Raw genomic sequence first — 15,061 nt, 5'->3', positions numbered from 1 at the left:
TTGAGGACTACTCATGGGGGAAGCATCCAAGTCTCCTGCTGTGAAAAAATTCCATTCTGCCACATTTGTTCTATGTTTCCAGTTATTTGAGGTGCTACAGGGGCTGGACTTGAGAGCATTGACTCCCATTTGATTCAGAAATAGCAGTAGTAAATGTTTGCTGCATGAATCCAAGAGCTGGATATGATTCACTGCTGCAGATGTCCACTGCCTTTTATGCCAACAGGACCATTATGGAGATTTTTTTTTCCCACTCCCTTCTTCACAGTGACAAATGCCAGCACAATCAAAATCTGGAAACTTTCCATGTGAAAAACAGGAAAAGAGGAGTGCTAACCTAATCAGCTGTGCTATGCTTTCAATTTTTCAACTGTGGGGAAAAAAACTGCCCAGGCAGAAGACCCCTCCATTTATGAAAGAATGATAAAAGGGCCATCATGTCAACATGACAAATACCTGTAATAAATGTCATACTATGCAAGAGGGAAAAAAAAAAAAAGGGGGTTCCATAATCAATATGCTGTACAGTCTGCAGGTCTTCTTTCTCTGCAGTTCAGAATGACATCATTGATCTTTTTGCATGAGTTTAATTACAGCTGCCAGTAATACAGAACAAATAGTACTGCTCTTAAAGAAGCAAAAAGCATTATTAGATACTGCAAAGAGCTAGAGATGCTCTTAAAAACAATAAAAGGCAGTCAATCAATCACATTTTCTCTGTGAAGAGCTTTTAAGACGTAACGCATGGGCTTGAAGCTTCATTACTAAAACATTTTTCCTGTTGCCACTTAAAACAATTCTGCTGAAGTTTAATGACTGCAATGTAAGTAATGAAACTGCAACAATAATTGCATGCTTAAAAATGAAAAAAACAAAGTAGTTCTACTTTCATTGAAGAGATGACATGAAAAGACTGACACTAGTTTGTATCCTAAAAATACATGGATCACTCCCACAGAAGAATAGATAGATACTTTTTATGGAACACAGACTGTGGATATAAAAGTTCATCTGAGAGCTCAGATTTCAAATAGCAACATAACGGTGTCAGGAAACATGATGTATATATAGTGTTTAAAAATAATAACCCATCCACAAGACAGGTTCTGAAGAATCCTTAATAAAAACTGTTCAGTTTTCCTTTTATTTGTCCCCATTACCAGTGCCTAAAGTAGCTGGAAATGGTGCTGTGCTTCTAAATGATGCAAACAGAAAGTGGTGGCCCACACAGGACGTGTGACAAGCCAGCTTTTAAAAAACTTATATTTGGAGCACTACGGTCTTATCTGCTAGAGTAAGAAAGCTCTTGGAATATAAAACAACATCATACTGTAAAAGCACTCTGCAGTATGGTATCACATAAGAAATCAGACTGGCTAGCAAACTACGCTATCAGTCTTTTTAAAAGACAAATGAAAGGCATGTTCAGACTGCTTTAGAGTCTCTTTGCTGCCTATACTAAGTGGAGATACCCTTGGATGGAATTTTTTTTTTTTTTTTTTTGAGACTGACCATTTTGGGTGGTGAGATAATACTTCAGGTTACATCAATCTGCCTTTTTCTTCTTCTTGGTTAAGGGGTCAAAAATGTTACAGGCTTGTTTGTTTCCAGTGATTGCTGTGCAGTCAAAGAGTTCAAGGATCTACCCAGCATATGAAGATATTAAATATTCCTGAGTCTTCCAACTCCCTGACATGCAGATCTGCTAAGAACCAGAACAGGAAGAGTTTGAGATCACCAGAACAAAGATGGCAACTGGAAGAGCAATTCCTCTAGGCAGAGGAACACTTACAGCTAAGAAGACATGGAAACCTAGGTTTGGTATTATAATAAGGCACAAATACATTCATTTTCAATCTAGAAATTTTCAGTTAATTTAAAAAAAAACCATGATTGGAAATTCTTGGCATTAGTATTAAATCAGTTTTGGAAGCTGATTCACTCCTGCAGTCTTTTTAATCGATCCTTTTTGAGGATTAACAGTCTTCGGGTTTCCTGGAACACTGAACCTCCCTCTGAAATAAAACAGCTGAAGTTAGTCATCAAGTGTGGCATTTCCTGTCTAAGTGCTTGAAATTTGCATGCTTCGTATATTTGCATAACTGATTACTATTGTGAATTAATAAACTTGAGAGAGGAAAAAGCAAGTGTATTTCTGGATTTGCAGGCTAGCGGAGCAGCTAATTATTCTGCATAAAAACTCTGTCCTCATCTCATGGTTCCTGACTACTTCCTGTTACCTAAACGGTGACATTTGAAGAACATGAACAGAATACTAAACATTTGCACAAGGAGAAAGGTAACTGGATATGCAGACATTTTCTTTAAGTACAGAATTCTGTTAGGAAATGTGAGGCAGTACAGCCTCAGACTGTCAGCACCGAACAATTGCTGATAATTTCAACATAAGCTTTGGGCTGTGTGCAAGGACAGTGCTGCTTAAAGCATATTTTGTAACCACAAGGAACAGCACGTTAGAACACTCGAAGGTTAAGGAGTAAGCAAGACGATTAGATTAAGGGACTCGGCAAGATAGCAACATCCACGAAGAAGCTCGAATGTGTGAAAGATAAAGCTTGTTAGTTAATTGTTGCTAAAGGTTTTGTAGCCAATCAAGTTAAAACGTGTGTAACGAGATGTAGAAATCACCAATCAGCAATATGTATACGTGGCATTAGCTCTTAGATTAGTGTATAAATATTGCCTTCTGATTCAATAAAGTTGGACATTTGTTTGCATCAAACTGAGTCTCCGTCTCGCATCTGTTTGCATCAAACTCTCACTGCGACAAATGGTGACCCCGACGTAGAACGGGCTAGAGACTGTAAATAAAAATTTAAAAATTGCCAAAGAAATATTAAAGAAAAAAGAAGATTATCCGGTCGCAGGTCTCCAAGAACTCGAGAGTGAAGAAAAAGGCTGAAAGGAAGCCGGTAATTGTGGTGCGCACCTTCATCACCTCCTCGCGATTGGCAGGTGAGCTTGGAGAAACTTTTGTTATGGTTCAAATATTTTAAAAGAAGAACGAGACGTTTATTATACTTTAAAGACTTTACTTAATAAGGATAAAAAAGTTATACCTGGCCATGATCTAAAACTGCTTTTAAAATGGACTCGTGAGCATTTTTCTGACATCAATTCGGTCTCTATTTATGACCCTACATTTTGGGAGGTCGGAGTTAAATTATGGGATGCCACTACACGGGGCAATAATGAAACCGCCAAACTCTTAGTACCTTGGCGAACACTTTTTGAAACTTTAAAAGGAAAAGAGTCTACTACTTCATCTGCTCCCCCTTCTGCCCCCCCGCTGCCAACCACTGCCTCTATGGTGAATGCGGATTTGGACCCAGAACCCTTTGACCCTGGGGGCTGGATGAAAACTAAAATGGGACTGAGAAGCAAAACCAAAAGCAACCGAAAACACCACCAGAATCATCGGAGTTCACAGAGGGAGAGAAGCCGGAGAACACAGGCGAGGAATCTTGGAATGCAGACTCCCTCCCTCGTGCCTGCCTACCGCGGCTCCCGACTGCTCTGCCACCTTTCCACCTCGGAAGCCTGATTTATCTTCTTGACCACAGTTGCCATCAATTAATCCTCTGCTTCACCTGTCAACACCATCAGTGCCTGCTATAGAGCAACAGCCAAGGAAGGAACTGGGACTCGGAGACAAGCAACTAAGGAAACTGCTGAAGAAGCTGACAGAACTGGAAACCAAGGATGAGTATACCCCTGAAAAAACTCTAGTTTTTGCTCCAGGGAACATCCCGAACAAGGGAGCACTAATCCATTTTTACCCCCTGATCCGTTCCCTATTCCTGCTCCTATTTCCCTTAACCCTTTAACACCCACTGCTCTACCTCTTCCAGATCCAGCATGGGGAGGGGAGGGTAGTGGGGGAGGTGGTAATGTGTATCCAGTAACTAGATGGAAGGGAATTATTCAAAATGCTATAGTTGAAGGAGAAATGGTTCCCAATATGAGTCCGATGGTTTTCCAGTGATTGTGGGACCCGGAGGAGGAGGTCAATGGGTTGCATTAGATTGGAAAATGGTAAAAGAAGCCAAAGTTGTCATTGCGCAGTACGGTTTGAAATCGGCTTGAGTCATCTCCTTTGCAGTATCTTTTTACTGCTCAATTGTTGATGCCATACGACACAAAAATGCTCATTAATATTCTGTTAATTCCTTCTCAATAATTGCAATATAGTTCTCAATATTGATGCATATTGTGGTGCATGGTACACTGGTGTTTCATACAGAGATAAAAAACTTGGTTGGTAATTATACTTGCAGTTTTGATTTAGGAAATTGTACCATTTCATTTTGTTTCAGGGTGACTTTACCAGATTTTAGTAGCAATATCATTTCATTTTTTAATCTTCTAGTGGTGGTTGTTAGTTTTTCTTATATATTGGTGAGAAGTAAGACAAAAAACACAGTTATGAGAATGAGTACTCCTTTTTGGAGGCTGGAAGTTGCTGTGGAGAGCAAGAGCTGCTCCTGGTACGGAGAGCACTCCCACTCCTGCCTCCGCAGCCGCTTCTCGCCCCCCCCCGCACACACTGCTGCTGCTCAGAAAACGAGCCCACCATACCTCTAAAAATGTATCTAAATTCACCAACAAACTTTTATTGCTTTCCCTGGGTTTGGTTTTTTTTTATAGACCATGGCCTGAAAGTTGCTGAGGAGAATGAGAACTGCTCCTCGTACAGAGAACACAGAGTAAAAAAAAAAAAAAAAAAAAAAAAGAAAAAAAAAATGAAAAAGAAAAAGAAAAAAAAAAGAAAGAAAAAAAAAAAGAAGAAGAAAAAAAAAAAAAAAAAGAGTGTGTATGCCTTTGCTATTTAAAGGCTTGGAATTTTGTCTGTAAATAATTTTATTTGGCTTTTTAGGTTTTAATTTGGCAACCATGGAGGAAACTAGGACTCCACCGTGCTGTGATCCGGGAGGGGTCTGGGGACGCTTTTGGGGCCCCCCGACCAATTTTGTCGGATAAGCCTCCTCTACCCCCTTGGTTCTATGCGCCAGTGGACATCTGAACTTCCTCATACTAAAAAGTTGTTAAAGTCCTTCCACTGCAGTGTGAAATGTCCTTTTAGTATTGTGTTGTACTGATAACATGTTTTGTTAATGTTGTAATTCATGTGATCGTTTATATGTCGACTTAGGGATCCCTCGTCTATATGTTGGTTGTTGATTGTGCTATTCTGTTGTACTGCTCTTTTTATTGTTAGCTTTTAGGTCATATTTGTGAAGATTTTAATGGAATGTGTTGTATGAATCTTTCTGATCACTCTCAATCTATACATGCTGCAATACAATCACTTAAAGAAGGGGTTGCACATTTGCAATCACATTTGCTTTCTTGCTTTTGCTAACATTGCTACCTTGTATCTTCCAATGTTTTCAACGGATGCTCAATCCTGTCATGAAAAGAGTTTATCTTGTTCAGTCAGAAGGGGGAATTGAGGCAGTACAGCCTCAGACTGTCAGCACCGAACAATTGCTGATAATTTCAACATAAGCTTTGGGCTGTGTGCAAGGACAGTGCTGCTTAAAGCATATTTTGTAACCACAAGGAACAGCACGTTAGAACACTCGAAGGTTAAGGAGTAAGCAAGACGATTAGATTAAGGGACTCGGCAAGATAGCAACATCCACGAAGAAGCTCGAATGTGTGAAAGATAAGCTTTGTTAGTTAATTGTTGCTAAAGGTTTTGTAGCCAATCAAGTTAAAACGTGTGTAACGAGATGTAGAAATCACCAATCAGCAATATGTATACGTGGCATTAGCTCTTAGATTAGTGTATAAATATTGCCTTCTGATTCAATAAAGTTGGACATTTGTTTGCATCAAACTGAGTCTCCGTCTCGCATCTGTTTGCATCAAACTCTCACTGCGACAGAAATGGAAAAACACTTTATGTAGATGCCTGGTTTTCTTGAGCCCATGATCTTACATAGGAAATGCTGCCAGCAGACTTCTGAAGTGGTATTCATCAGACATGCAAATACCACCTACATGCACCCTACTAGAGCTTGTTTTCATCTTGATCTAAGAAAAATCAGTGGGAATGTCAACTGATCTCCAAGGGAACATCTGTGATTTCCACTAACTTACGGGTCATTCTCATGAACAAGCAGCATGTATCTCTACTCTTACAAAATGTACATTTGTTTCTCCAAGAGGAGAAACAGGGTTTCAGTGTCTTTCCTAAGCAATGGGCATTCTGAAAGTAAATATATAACATCACATAATTACATTCATGATGGCAGGCAGAGCAATACTTTGTTATGCAGTAGAAGCTGTGATGATACGATCTGTCCAAGCTTTGAATTTCTGGGCAAACAGCCAGCAAAGTGGTCCCTGGGACTCTCTTGTCTTCTTGAGATTGACACATCCTTTGTTCCAGCTCTTAAAAACAGCCATGGTCTTGAAGGGACAGCTTTCCCCACAGAGATTGGAAGCTGCTTCCACTCAGAGTTGATGAGAAGATGAGAAGCAAAGGCCCCAGTTTACTCAACAATCAATCAAATTCAAATAAATTAATTACTCAAAATCAATTGAATGTGTAGATCACTGTAGAGATGGACCAAGAAGATAGAGTATGTCTCTATAGAATTCTGAAAGCAGCAAAAGCTCTTTCCACTAAAAGTCAGGTGGACTCAATGGACTTAGGTGCCAGGTAGTGGCAGCCAGTGCAGTGCTGAAACTGAGTTAAGAAGCTCTGCTATGTGCCTCACTATAGCACTAAGGGCTCAGAATGGCATTAAATTGGCTCCTCAGATTGCACTGGGGACAGAAGTCATCAAGACATCCATATTTTTCCCAATTTTCAGCTAGCCTGTCTTTTTTTTATCCTGTGAAATACCACAAAAAGGGTCTCTGTTGAACTTGACTTCTATGTTTGGATGGAGAGGAAACTGAATGCATCAAAAATTAATGTCCATTACTACTCAAAAATGTTTCAGTGTTTCTTTAATATACAGGTTGGGCTTTCTGTACCTGTACTAATAGTTAAAAAAAACCCAACATTAAACATAGTTTTTTAGTATGATCTGAAGTTCAATGAAGGGGAGATTTTTCTGAAAGGCCAAGAGAAGGGAGATAAGAACTCTGGATAGAAAAATTTAAAATTATGCTTAAGAATACTTATATTTTCAATCACGCAGGTCTTGTCTTATTTGAATGAAATTATTTCTCATTAATATTAGTTTGCATGAACAACCTCCAGGCTCTAAATCAAAATGTAAGTAAAAAGGAATAATAAAACCACCTTGTGATGATCAAGGGGTACTTACTTACATTCTAGTATTTCCTTAAAATACAAACTATGCAAAATGCACATTCTTAATCTCCATGTTGCCTCTTAAGACCAAAGTTTGACCTGCAGGTTCTAAGTCACTGGTCAGAAAAACCAGTGCTTTGCAAACTGGGTCCTTTTCAACTAAGGACAATTTAAAAGAAGAACAATTCCCTTCATGGGTGTTACATACTTTTACAAGTTAAAAAAAAAAGTCCTCTGAAGGAATATTGGTTGGAAGGGGGTATTTTCTTATAATATGCCACTTCTGAGACTAGGAATTACAGGACACTGTTTTTTAATTTTTTTTTTAAGATTTTTTTTTGTTGTGTTTGATATATAGAAGAAAACAACAGAAACACACTGTCATATAATTTCTGGGTACATAATGGTCTACCAAAATAAATTATAAAAAAAAAAAACAAACAAACCAAAACCATGGCATAATCACATATCAGTGCTAACCCTCAGCAAATGTAAATAGCTGGCTAATAATACTTAATCTCCCAGAAGAGACAGTGAATTCTAGTTCTAACTTCCTGACCTTCTCCACATGAGCTATGTTAAATATCACTGGGACAAGAAGCAACACATTTCTGCCAACCATTGGCTATGTACGGGCACCTCAGACTAATACAGGGCTTTTTCTGTATTGAGAAACTTTAGTTACAGACTTTCATTTAAATTCTACTACATTAATCCATATTCTACTAATCCTCTTCCAGAGCACAAAGATCCACTGTTTCAGTTTATGAAATTGATGAAATCCTGTGATTCCATGCTTACACAGAACGACAGTATAAAGTATAAAGCTGGGAAGCAAATATGTCTACACAATTTATGCTTATGATTTACTCATTTTATTTTCAGATGTTCCCAATATGTATTGTCCAAGCTCATTTTAGTAATATAGGTAGCTGGGTTCATGGAAGAGAATTTTCTGTGAGATATTAAATAGAAACCATACTCGCTCGGAAAGTCTCCAAATATCAAGTACTTGGGAGAGTTCCAAAAGCAAATATTGAATCTGCCTGCTTTTGTTGGCATCCAATTTTGGCCACTGGAGGTAGGAGACTGGGCCCAACACACTTTTGATGTTATTACCTCTAGTCTTTGTATTATTTATATGTACTTTATATTCTTAACATTTTCAGTTCAGTCAAAAAATAAATTTCCTCTGATTTCAGCTTTCTCATGAGCACTACAATGAGAAACTCATTTTACTTTTATGTACCTACAAGCTGGTGAATTCTTTCAAATTTAAATTTCTAACCCATATAACTAAATAGAAATCTGTTAAATGAAGCCCTTATATGTTGTCACGTAAAGTCAGTCACATAATCATCCACAAAAATCTCTGTTGACTAAAAAGGACCAAGCAAGGCATTATTTAATTGAATTACTCTTAATGGACTAAAGGGTATACTTGTTGCTCCCAACTGCAGTAATACAGAAAAAAAAATCCATTTTAAACACAGGCTGAAGGGGAAGAACATCAGTAGTACGGTAAGATTTGAACCTAGACACTTAAATATATATATTTTCAATATTCCAAGAGACCTAGTATTAAATAAAACTGATTAAAAGCAGTATCAAAAATGATGTGAAGAATAATACTTTGCCAGGGTTATGCTCTGTGATATCTACCACAAAGAGAGTTGCCATATTGGAAACTTGGCAAAAAATAATAAATCAGAAGATAGAGGGAAATAGAAGAAATTTACCTCAGCAGCTGGTTCTCTCCCTTGCCTGTCAGAGCATGTGGTTTTTGCCTTTCAACAATGCTGTGTGTGGCTGAGGTCTGCAATAGGCAGATTTTTACAAAATAAGTTAAATTCTAATAATAATCACAGTTAAAGTAATTTTTTCCAAACTAATTTTGACCCAAAATGGTCTTACTGCCATAAAGTATTTTAAGCAAAGATTATACTGATGCCTTTGCTTTGATGTTGCTTTGATGATGTTGCTTTGGAGAACTGAATCTAGGCCATACAAAAATACCATTATTTATTTATTAAGCTGGACATTCAAAGAATATGTAATTTCTATCAGTGTATTTTTTGTTATACCACCTATAGCTCTCCATTTTCAATGAAGCAGCATTATCTTGCTAATATTCTTCCCTAAATGGGAATGAAAACAAATTGCAGTGACTTATTTGTACTTTTGAATGATCAAACCTTTAAGAACAGGCACTACTTTTAAAAAATCAACATAGCATGGAAATCTTTGCATACTCTTGGAAGTTGATATTACTGGACATGCTGAAAATAAACCCCAGTTGTTACTCGTGGTATTGCATTTAGCAGAATCTGAGCAGGATTACTTGTGAGAAGGGTGGAAATATCACAGATAGAAAACCAGAAAACATGGAACATTTAGGCTTGTCTGGTGTCTAGTGGAAGTGAATGGAATTTTCTCAGCCCCTTTGAACAGAACCATCAGGAACATGTCACAAATAAATGATAATTTTAGTACACGATGTATTTGCTATGCCAAGCTAGTGAAAACTTTGAAACCCTGGAGCTAGATTTTGGGGCTATCTAAACAAGGTTCAGTTTGGACTATTACAGTATCTTAAACTTCCATATTACATTGCAGCAAGACACTTTATAGCATGTAAGAAAAAATCTTGCACTTGTGAGAAAAAAATACAGCACTGAAAACAAACATGATGTCACTGCTTATAGGACAATGGTTTCTACTGTGCTTGCATGTATGCAAGGCACCAGGAAAGTATTCCTGACCCAGTCATAGCAAAGTCATCCCTAATGAAAGCAGAGTATTTTTAGAGTGCAAGAGTAAAAATGGAATAGGATCTGCACAGGTTTACTTCCCTGAAAGCAAGAAAGTTTTTGTTCTTAAGGAATTCTTGTATTGAAGGTGATGACAAGTTTAATTTATCATCTTTCTGAGCAGGTGTGATTTTGTGACACATGAGACCTATGCTAGGATTGCCTTGACTGCTGTGTTGGTGTGGGGTTTTTAAAATTTATATAAATAAAGGGCTTTGTTATACATGATTAATATCTATGGCACTGTTTTTGCTGGCAGTTTACTCCAGGTCTATCCCAACTAAAACGAGCTGTTGTTACACAAGCAGCTTTCCAGCTGTATCTAGATAATTGTGGGCTTTTTCTGCACAGAAATCCCACTCACAAGTCAGACTCTACTAAAAATGTGTGGTAAAAACCTGACCTGAAAGTATGGCACTTTTAAAAATCTGCTATCATTCCTCTTTGCCTGCTTCTCAAACCAACTGCTGAATGCCACCAGAAACTGCTTTGAGATTTGAGGAATCTGAATCTCAAGCCAACATATTTTCAGATTGAAAACAAAACAAAAAAAGCAAAGAATAACTCAAGCTTGTGAAATCTACCATTTATTCTACAACTATCAATTAAACTTAGTATATTTTTATGAATCCAGGAAGACAAAGAACAAAAGATAAATAAACTCTGAAGATAAGTATATTTTGTAAAAAAGCAGAAAAGAACCCAATAGAAAAAAGGTGAGCAAAATCAATGGCTGCTTAGAAGCATGTCTCTCTCCTGCTGCTGCTGCAGGCTTCAGGAGGGATCCTAAACAAAGTAGGAAAAACCCTAAAACATCAGGGATTTTTTAACATTTACAAATAAAACATTCTACTTTGGGGTTTTTTGCTTTTTACTGTGAGCTATAGAAAAGCACAAACATAATGAGCAACAAACAAGCCTACAAAAATCATTACATCCATTCTGTGTACCTAGAAGAGTGTTACTGGAATATACTGTTGTCACAGGATAGCAGTATCCTGCTGTATATTTCCTTTGGAATGTATGGAAGAGGTTAGCATGTGGGTAAATCTTTCAACTCACCTACTGCCAACATTACTGTGCAGACTCTAGAACATTGAAGAGTCTGAACTGAATGTAATTATTCTTCTACCTCTATTGTTAAAATTCAATGCAAAAAGGGAAGGCATTTTAAAAGAATGTAAAAGCAACAATCAAATCTAAGTCATAGCAGAACAGGACCTGAAGGAACCAGATGAGCCATTGATTCTTTTGCAACCAACAATAAACCATGATTAGGTTGACTGCCATGTTCACATTAGCAATGTAAAAGGTAGATGTCTAATCTAAGCTACTCCCCTAGGCTGTGCTTATGGCTCAGGAAGAGAGACAGTTAAGTCCTTAGGAAAAAAATTTCATGTTAACATAAAACAGGTGTGATAGTTTGCACCTTAAATATGCTTCTCTCTCCACAGATTACAAAGAATCTCTCTACAACTACTTTACATTGGCTGTTTAACACTGAGAGAACTGAGTACAGGGAGATGAAACTCAAGATGATTATTTTGCTTTCATGTGATTCTGAGATCATGGGGGCAAATAACTGATTACTGAAAGCATAACGCAATATCTACCTTGAATGTTGGTGGCAAAATTCCAGGCCCTAATACAGCATTTAAGCAGCATGCCAGTGCATGTGCCTCACTTCAAATAATGTTTATGCATGTTGAAGTGTTTTTCTAGGCAGCTGAACATGGGTACTCCTCCTGCTGGCATGTTCAGTAATAATATCTTTGATTTCCTACCGTCTTCCTCTAGCAGTTCCCAGTTTCAGTGTTGATACAAAGATACTGACTATTATCATGGGCATTTCCTGAGCTCTTCCTTGGTTTCATGCTTGAAAGTTAGTTTAACTGAGTTCCCAAATCAGCAATGAACCACAAAAGAGAAACAGTTGCCCGCTATGCAACACATGGAAAACTTGCTAATTACAACCTTTCACCCCAGTTTGCATGACAGTGATTCAGTGACAGTCAGTCTCAAGTATCATGCTAAGCTATTCTACATTATTCAGGAACTGAGACTCTTTCACAATAAAAAGTACAAGAAATCTTTACAGGTTCCTTCACAGGTTCCTCCAGTTTGCAGTAACAACTTTTATGAATTACACAATTTGAAGCAATACAATTTAATCTCTGACTTCAGAAAAACAAGATATTTATCCCTGATCCTAAACATTTAATTGATGTGCTGTATTGTCATTCTGAGCTGGTTGGATAGTTTGTCTTTAAAAGAAAAAAGGGAAAGGCACAGACCCTATGAGGAGAGGCTGAGGGAGCTCAGGGGAGACCTCATCACTCTCTACAACTCCCTGAAAGGAGGTTGGAGCCAGGTGGGGGTTGGTCTCTTTTCCCAGGCAGCTCTCAACAAGACAAGAGGGCAAGGTCTTAAGTTGTGCCAGGGGAAGTTTAGGTTGGACATTAGAAAGAATTTCTTTATGGAGAGGGTGATCAGGCATTGGAATGGGCTGCCCAGGGAAGTAGTGGATTCTCCATCCCTGGAGATATTTAAAAAGAGACTGGATGTGGCACTCAGTGCCATGGTCTGGTAACTGCAGAAGTAGTGGATCAAGGGTTGGACTTGATGATCTCTGAGGTCCCTTCCAACCCAGCCAATTCTATGATTCTATGAAAACACAGAAAAGAGGAATTAAGGTACTTAAGGTTAGTGTCACTACTGCTAATAATTTGGTACTGTTCAACTGAATCTTGCTTAGCAGTCTTTTGACCAATGGAGGGGCAAGCTAGTAATAGAAAATTGCTTCCACTTTCTCAGCTAAAGGCACTTTACCTACCCTTGAGAACAACATAATACCAATTGTTACCAAAAAAAAAAAAAGCTTGAAAAGATATAAACTGCAATTTTTAATTTTTAATTTCTAGGTCTTTTGAAATATTTTTTGTAGAATAATGAAGTGAAAAGATTTTCATCTAATGGCATTAACAGATGTTGCTGCTATATTAAGAAATCATGATTTTTAACAGTTATTGAGCCACACAGTTTTTATTCTTACCTTTAAGATCTCTGAGAGGTACCTGCGCCGCTCATCATTAGCTTTGTGATAAGCCTACAGTCAAAATAAGGGATATGGGCTACCATTAAGCAACAGATTTTAAAAGATGAATCATACAGGAAGAAACAAATATATAGCTGAGCTTTTTTCCAGTGACTTATTTTGTGTAACTATTCTACTGTGTGCTCCATACACATTGTCTCTTTGTCAGACAACATAATGGTTTTAAGAAATTAGAGATATATAAAGTCATTACAAACCTTTGCTTCTTGTTCCAGTCGAAGTTCATAGTCTTTTAGCTGATACTGGAGACTTTTCTTCTCTTTTTCTAGTTGTTTAAGAACCTCTTTTAAGGCACTCTGTTCAGTAAATAAAATAATGGTTTATGTATATTTCTATTCTGTATAAAAATATCACCACCATAGTCCTTACTCTTCAAGCATTATGATGATTGGCATTTTATTTGATTCTTGTGCACCTTTTATTTACATGGCTCCAGCTGGCACACTAGAAATACATAATCAATTAATTATATGCTACAGTTACCAGTTATGCACTGCACATTTTCACTGTGTTAAAATGATAGAGATATGGTTTTCCACATTGCTGCTCCTTGATAGGTGTCCTGGTTTAGGCCAGGATACAGATTACTTTCTATCTTGTAATTTTGCTTTCAGCTAAGTCTCTTGTAAGTAGGTGCATTTATTATCACTGTTATCTTTCATATGACAGCTCTTTATTCCTGCAACAAACCTACTAATTTTAATTTTTCCCAAATTAAATAAATCCAAGTCAAGTCACTTCCCACGTAACACACTGTCATTATCAGAGGTCACAGTGAGCAAGATTACTGCTCCTTGTGACAACAAATCTACTGTTTCATCACAGAATGTCAACAGGTTTTCCCATCATGAGCCACTTCCAGTAAATCTGTACTTCACTCTGGTTTTGCAGGAGTTATTCCTCTCTATCTTAAAACAACAATAACAAAAAGGTTCTGTTTTCTCCAATGTACACAATGCCATCATCTCCAGCTTTATCAAAACATTTTGCTATCAAATCAACAATGTAACAAGCAAGTTCTTTAAGAATCCTAAGGTACAGATTACCCATTTCCTTTAATTTAAGCTCCTTGAGTTTTCCTTGGGATTTGGCTACTCTTATTTCCTCTTCCAAGCACTTGCTGACATTAGCTATTTCTTCCTTGGTCTTGCATTTTACTGTTTCTGCCTTTATTGAAAACTATATATAGAAATCATAGAATCATCATGGTTGGAAGAACCTTCAAGATCAAGTCCAACCATCAGTCCTACATAACCTTAACCACTAAATCATCTCCTGAAGTTCCATATCTACTCATTTTTTTAATACATCCAGGGACAACGACTCCACCACCTCCCAAGGCAACCTGTCCCAATGCTTCACTACTCTTTCAGGGCATAAATTTTTCCTAATATCTAATCTGAACCTCCCCTGGCACAACTGGAACCCATTACCTCTTGTCCTATCCTTGGTCAATAGGGAGAAGAGGCCAACACCCACCTCACCACAGCCTCCCTTCAGGTATTTACACAGAGCAATAAGATCTCCCCTCAGCCTCCTCTTCTCCTTGTTAACACCTTCCCTCCAGATCCCTAAGCAGCTTGGTTGCCCCTCCCTGTGCCCTCTCCAGCACCTTGATGTCCCTCCTATTCTGTGGTGCCCAAAACTGCACATGGTACTTGAGTACATGGTTAATTTAAAACAAATTAATTTTTGATCACTTAATCTGACAGTTTTCAGGACTGGCTTTTCTCTAATGTTCCCTTAGATTTCAAAATCTAAATGAGCATTCCCTCCTTTTTATCAAGTACTTTCTGAGAAAATGTGTTAACTATGACATCCACTGAGATCTGCCTCTCATCA

At 37.8% G+C, this 15,061-nt stretch overlaps 1 protein-coding gene across 1 annotated transcript in view; it reads right to left on the bottom strand.

Annotated features, from left to right (window-relative positions):
• Positions 1–1,471: 1,471 nt before the first annotated feature.
• The window catches only part of LOC103536924 (coiled-coil domain-containing protein 169-like), a 31,064-nt gene continuing 17,474 nt past the window's right edge, over positions 1,472–15,061 (bottom strand). Inside the window, exons 6-9 of the mRNA XM_030460596.1 lie at positions 13,417–13,515; positions 13,157–13,210; positions 9,034–9,110; positions 1,472–2,015 (exon numbers count right to left, since the gene is read on the bottom strand). Of these exons, the coding sequence (XP_030316456.1) occupies positions 1,916–2,015; positions 9,034–9,110; positions 13,157–13,210; positions 13,417–13,515 (330 nt within the window). The 3' untranslated portion in view covers positions 1,472–1,915. The remainder of the gene's footprint in view (positions 2,016–9,033; positions 9,111–13,156; positions 13,211–13,416; positions 13,516–15,061) is intronic.

This window comes from Calypte anna, chromosome 1, assembly GCF_003957555.1.
Source record: "Calypte anna isolate BGI_N300 chromosome 1, bCalAnn1_v1.p, whole genome shotgun sequence".
NCBI classification, from domain to species: Eukaryota; Metazoa; Chordata; class Aves; order Apodiformes; family Trochilidae; genus Calypte; species Calypte anna.
The sequence above is the reverse complement of the archived record's forward strand: the minus strand, read 5'-3'. Positions and strand labels throughout refer to the sequence as shown.